The sequence below is a fragment of the Otolemur garnettii genome, unplaced genomic scaffold (assembly GCF_000181295.1).
Source record: "Otolemur garnettii isolate 467f Iridium unplaced genomic scaffold, OtoGar3 scaffold00045, whole genome shotgun sequence".
NCBI classification, from domain to species: domain Eukaryota; kingdom Metazoa; phylum Chordata; class Mammalia; order Primates; family Galagidae; genus Otolemur; species Otolemur garnettii.
The window spans coordinates 4,433,895-4,439,894 of record NW_003852440.1 but is presented as its reverse complement, the minus strand read 5'-3'; the positions used below and the strand labels follow the sequence as shown (position 1 = coordinate 4,439,894).

Genomic DNA, 6,000 nt, shown 5'->3' with positions numbered 1-6,000 from the left:
AAAAAAAAAAAAGAATGACAGATCTTCCCAAAACCCAGCTTGAATTTCCTCCAAAGAGCTTCTTAATTAGAGCACCTTCTCCCCTGCATGCTAATCAGCAATTCATTTTTCTAAGTGTGATCCTGCAGCTACCCTCTCCCTAGTTTAACCTTGCTATCCTCAAGTCAAAGTTCATGGGAAGAGTGGGGCAGGTGTGTTTTCTTGGATTTAAGAATCTTTAGATAGTTCGGAAACAAAGGCAAATAAAAATGCATTGTGGGATCTTATGACCATTTACAGGCCTGTCCTCAACAAATCAAAAGATTTTTAAAGTGAAACTTTAAAAAGCAGGTCATGGCCAGGCATAGTGGCTCACATGTGTAACCCTAGCACTCTGGAAGGCTGGGGCAGGTGAACTGCTTGAGCTCAGGAGTTTGAGACCAGAATAAGCGAGATGAAGACTCTGGATACTAAAAATCTAACCAGGCATTGTGTGGAGCACCTATAATCCCAGCTACTTGGGAGACTGAAGCAAGAGGATCTCTTGAGCCTAAGAATTTCAGGTTGCTGTGAGCTATGATGACACCACAGCACTCTACCCAAAGCAATAGAGACTCTGTCTCAAAAAAATAATAGTAATAAAATAAATAAGTAAATAAATAAAGCAGATCACTCAAGTTAACAGTCTTCCCACCCCACACCTCCCCGCACCCCCCCATGACTAAGCCCTGACGTACAGAGATAAGGTCCAGCTGTATAGTTCCAGTTTTCTCAGGATCCAGCTGCTTAAATATCTCTGTGGAGGGAGGAAAAGATGGCAGAAGTGAATCAGCTGAACTAGTGATCACATTATCCGGTCCTTAGTTTGGCAGCTGCTCTCGCTGAATGCCCCAGATGCTTCTTCCTTTTCTCAAAATTACTCAAGAGGGATTTTCATTCTCAACAGCTGGACAGACCCGTTGCTGCGTCAGGTGATTTCACCTGGGGTGACAGGCAGGCTGCTTTAATATTGGGAGAACTGATGCAGCTCCTCCCCCAAATAGCCACTTACTGAATAGAGTTTCCAGGCGAACCAAACACCGAACAAAATTGTCAAAGTCGATGATGAGCTGGTCATCTGCAAACCGAGCAACGATGACCTGGTGAAGTTGACAGGGCAGCTTGAAACCTGAAGTTAAATGAACAAACAAAGCGATTGCTGAATATCAGGTCACACCATTCAGTTCACAGGTCGTGGAACTACGTGGTGTTTTAAATGATGGCTCTGATTGCTTTCGTCCTTTGTACACTTTTCCAGGGAACTAGTTTTATTTTGCAAAGCCAGTTCCTTCTTCTGTTTCTTCTGTTTCTTCTGTTTCCAAACTGTTCGCCTGCACCCTGCCCGTTCCCTTGCTAACACATAAGAGTTTTCTTGCCTGTCTCTATTTCCGTGGTTGGTTAATGGTTAGCCAAGCCTCCTTTGTCTGTTTAGCTCTGAATCAACTGAGGCCAGTTTCTTCCTGGATATATGTGGGGAAGCTGTTCGTGGTAAACTAATACTCATTCTCCCTCTTCCCACAGTAAGATGATTTTTAGGGGCCCATGGCTGCCTAGCATCAAGACTGCAGCTTCCCTTTACCCACCGGGGGCCTTGTTACAAGGTCTGGCCAAGCAGATGTGTGAGCGGAAGTGACAAGGAGCTCTCTGTCAGCCTGTTGGCAGCATGTGGGCTGGTGGGAGGCTGTACCAGGTCCCCTGGATGAGGGCAACCTTCTTAATGGCTGGTGAGGCAACATGAGAGGAGCCTGGGCCCTGACAGTAGGGAGCAGCATCCCAGCCTTGGACTGTTGGAGCCTGGATTGTGATTTGAGAGAAAGATGCACCTTATTTAAGCCACTACTAGTTGGGAGTCTCTGCTGCAGCATTATATCCCAGCTAACAGAATGAACCACCTCAGGTTGGAATATGTCTCCTACTCCACTGGTCTACCACAAGCTCGTGTCCTTTCCATTGATAGCTAATTCTGCTAGGGACCTACCATAAGGGTTGAGCTGAGACATTCTGCTTCTGCCTCACCAACCCTGCACCAGAAAGGAGGAGCATGCAGGGGAAGTCTGTTGAGGACTGGCTTTGCCAGCTGGCCCTGCTGGGCTGCTCCAGAGGAAACTTGGCTGCAACAACACACAGAAGCCAGGGCATCCCAGACTGCATTTCATCCTACAGTTAGTCTTTGGTGGGGGAATGAAAAGGAAGTGTCTGTGACGAACCAGCACTACTTTATAGCTTACCAAACTGTGTATTGTAATGTTCACATATTCTACAGATAGATAAAACACAAGAAAGAAAAGAAAGTTATAAAGGGTTACCTGCTGCTTCTAACGCTCTCCGCATTTCATAGGAATTCATGGTACCAGACCTGTCTACGTCGATTTCCCGGTAAATTTTCTAGAACATGCAAGATACTTATGAGAACCACAAACCAAAGCGAAACAGGTAGCAAGTTACCTTTGTGGGATATGTGGAGGTGGGATGAAGTTTTTCCAGCTCCATGCCTCTAGTTTGGCCTTGAAAGAATCCCACGTCTCTGCCTTAAATAGCTAATAATATTTTGCCACTCTCTGTGAACTGGTTTGTAAATATGCCCATCAAATCAGTTAGCGGGCTATCATAGACCCATGTTCTCATCTTACATTATTTTTACATGTGAACTGTCAAAAATCCAAGCCACACAACCTCTTTAGGAAACCCCTGATGGTGACTTTTGGGTGATCCCAGTAATCATAAGAAGGCAGGGAATAGACCACGTAACTGGAAAAGTCCTTGTTGCTTTTTTTTTGTTTGCATTTGCCCAGGTTTGTCTTTACTCATTCTGAGCTTCACTATGGGCAAAATTCCACTCTCTTTGGAAGTATTTCTCCATCTTTCAGAAGAGGTGCTGCACCTTTGAATGTTCCCTGACACAGACTCACTCTTGCCCCTCTCCCTGCGCCTTCTGATCTTACTTGGTACGTCTGAATCTTCGTCCAGAGAATGTAGAACTCCTTCAGCCCCAGCTTGCCGCTGCCATCCGACTGCCTTCAGTCAAGGAAAGCCTTTGAGTCTGGGTTCACTTGGGCATAGTGTCCCCTGGTTTGTATTATCCGCTGGACCATCTGATAGGCCAGCACAAGGAGGGTTTGCAGAAGGACCCTTTGCTGTTTTTCCCACTGGTCAAACCTCCACAGGTTGAGGGAGGGGGGAGACTGGAGGAAGGCCAAGATAAGAGACCACTGGCTCTCTGCTGCTGTGCTTGCTGTGGTGACTCCAGATCCTGCTACCAGTGAGCTATCAGATGACATGAAGGCGGCTTCACACAGCTTCTGATGGCTGAGACCCCACTGTCTTTTGGAGTATTTCTCAGGATTTTGCAAAGGGAGCTACCCTGAGTCTGCTGGCTAAGACTCCGCAGAAGCTGGGACTGTCCTTTACTATCATTTCTCATTAAGTATCAGAAACAAGAGGGGACGTGGATGACAAGTTTGCCTTGGGAACAGGTAGGCAGCACAGGAAGGAGCTAGAGCCGAGGGGTGGGAGAAGGCGCATGGAGGTGGGTCCTCACCAACAAGTGGAGGAGAAAATCTCAACCAGACAAAACAGATTAACATCAGAAGTATTATGGTCTGGTAATATTTTCCACAGGGAAGTAATGGAAACACAGTCATTCAGGAAGCAAATTCAAGCTGCTCTGGGCAGACAAAGGTGGGCGTATTGTCAGGAATTTCCTGTACCAGCCCCAGCAATGGGCCGGCAGGCCTGCACCGTGAGCTTGTTGGAGTAGATAGGGGACTTGGTATCTGGCTTTCCTGTCACGGAGGGTTCTCACGTTTCCCTAGTAAAGGAGGTCAGCGCTACCAACACACGGTCCTACCTCAGCAGGTTGGGCACAACTGGCCTTTCCCAGGGGAGAGAAGGTAATGTGTGTGGATCAGTGAGATGCTGAACCCCCCCAGGCACTGCTCCTCAGGCACATCAAAGGATACATCTAGCATATCAACCATGATCTTGCAGGTCTCAATGCTGAAGCCATCGGATTTGATATCTTGGCCTGCAAGACAAAGTAAGTGTGACAGGAAAATCTTCCTGAGTCATGCTGCCTAACAGAACTTGGAAATACTCTCTAATCAGCTGGGTGTGGTGGCTCATACTTATAATCCTGCTGTTCTGGGAGGCTGAGGTCAGGAGTTTGAGGTCAGCCTGAGCAAAAGCCAGATCCCACCTCTACTAAAAATAGAAAAACCAGCTGGACATTGTGGTTGGCACCTGTAGTCTGAGCTGCTCAGGAGGATGGGGCGGGAGTATCAGTTGAGCCCGAATTTGAGATTGCTGTGAGCCAGGATAACGTCACTGCACTCTACCCAAGGTGACAGAGTGAGACTGTCTCAAAAAAAAAAAAAAGAAAGAAAAAGAAAAAAAAATTATCTATCAGCATCTTCCAAATACAGTAGCCACTTAAATTATTTTAAACAGGCACATGTGGCCAGCGGCTGCCATTCTGGGACAATGCAGAAGACGTGGTACATTTGTCTGACTGCTCTGTGTACGTGTAAAAAGTGCTTTTTAAATAAAAGAATGATAAAGGCTGGGCTTTTAAGTGCTCACAGGGCATAAAGTCACCTGTGGTTGTCAGGCAGGGAAAATAACAATGGAGAGCAAGTGTGTTCACCCCAGGCCACGACCTGTGAGAGGAAGAGGTTTTCCTCAACTGTACATCTACAGCCATTTTTGGAGTGTCTGTGTCCCCAGCTGACTGAGAACCCTGGGGACCTGGGATCTCCCTATGGGCCACTCTGCTCTAGACTAGGCAAGGCCTGTCTAGCTGGTGGTTGGCAGGTGCTAAGAGACCCTTAGCACAAATGTGAATCTGGCTCCCCACAGAATTCGTGAGGAGCCCAGCCTTTTTGTTATGACCTTGTGAAAGGTTAGAACCTTCTTTATCTCAAAGCTGCCCAACCCTTTCTTAGGTACTGGAAGGATGCTATATCCCAGGGGCTGTGCGTGGAGCCCTTCCCCCAAAGGCTAGAGCCCCTAGGCAGCAGGGGGCAGGGTAATAAGCTTAGAGTCTTGTGGGCAGCAAATGTTGCTCCCCTAGAAGGAGCAGCCTGTCTCCAAGCCTGGCCTGATTCTTCCCTACCTCCCACCCCACCCTCCATCTGTGCAGAAACAATGAGGCTTTAGTCTCCTCTGGCTCAGGAAGGCTGCCTATCTGAAGAGCCCTGTGATCTCACTTGTGCCTGGTGGCCTGAAGAGTAAACACAATCTCCTTGTCTTCCCTGAGAATCAAGGGAGGGAGATGCAGACCTGGGCCAGCCCTGGGGAAGCCCTGCTGTGCCTGTCATCCCAGCCCTTTTGGCAGAGAGCTCGGGAATCACAGAGCCTCTAATACAGCCACAGGGCAGGGACCAGTTATCTGTGTTTCTGTGAAGTGCATGTTTCCTGCCTACACTGAGACAGAAAACTGGCTGGTCTTGGACTCTAATTTGGCTCTAAAAGGAAGATTTACTTTTATCTCATGGGGTCAGGCTAGCAGCCATCTTGTCTGTTGTCAAAGGGAATGACGTCCCTGGGAGTCCATGAGACTTCTGGAGATAGTCCAAGGGGCTGATGTGCAGGATCTGACCATATGTACATGCATTCGTTTCTGATGCAGACTTACAACTTCTGATAGTGCCTGAAGCTCTATCCACTGGATTCTGATTGAAAACAGCACGATTTTGTGATAATTGGAGGGGAAAAAACTGAGTGTGTGTTGTATTTTCCCCCTTCCTCCCTAGGAGTGATCAACAATAGGAGACTGAAGAATCAATCCTTCAAATTTTTTTTTTTTTTTTTTGCTTAAGAAGTAGTTACAGGAGCAGATGAGGCTGCTCACGCCTGTAATCCTAACCATTTTGGGAGGCTGAAGCTGGTGGATTGCTTGAGCACAGGAGTTCCAGACCAGCCTGAGCAAGAGCAAGATCCCATCTCTACTAAAAAGAATAGAAAAAAACTAGGCATTGTGGCAGC

General features: G+C 47.3%; 1 protein-coding gene across 1 annotated transcript in view; it reads right to left on the bottom strand.

Moving 5' to 3' along the window:
- CAPN2 (calpain 2) overlaps positions 1–6,000 on the bottom strand; it is a 67,705-nt gene that overhangs the window by 3,883 nt on the left and 57,822 nt on the right. Inside the window, exons 16-20 of the mRNA XM_023513886.1 lie at positions 3,978–4,042; positions 2,961–3,029; positions 2,325–2,403; positions 1,031–1,147; positions 717–775 (exon numbers count right to left, since the gene is read on the bottom strand). Coding sequence (XP_023369654.1) covers positions 717–775; positions 1,031–1,147; positions 2,325–2,403; positions 2,961–3,029; positions 3,978–4,042 — 389 coding nt within the window. The remainder of the gene's footprint in view (positions 1–716; positions 776–1,030; positions 1,148–2,324; positions 2,404–2,960; positions 3,030–3,977; positions 4,043–6,000) is intronic.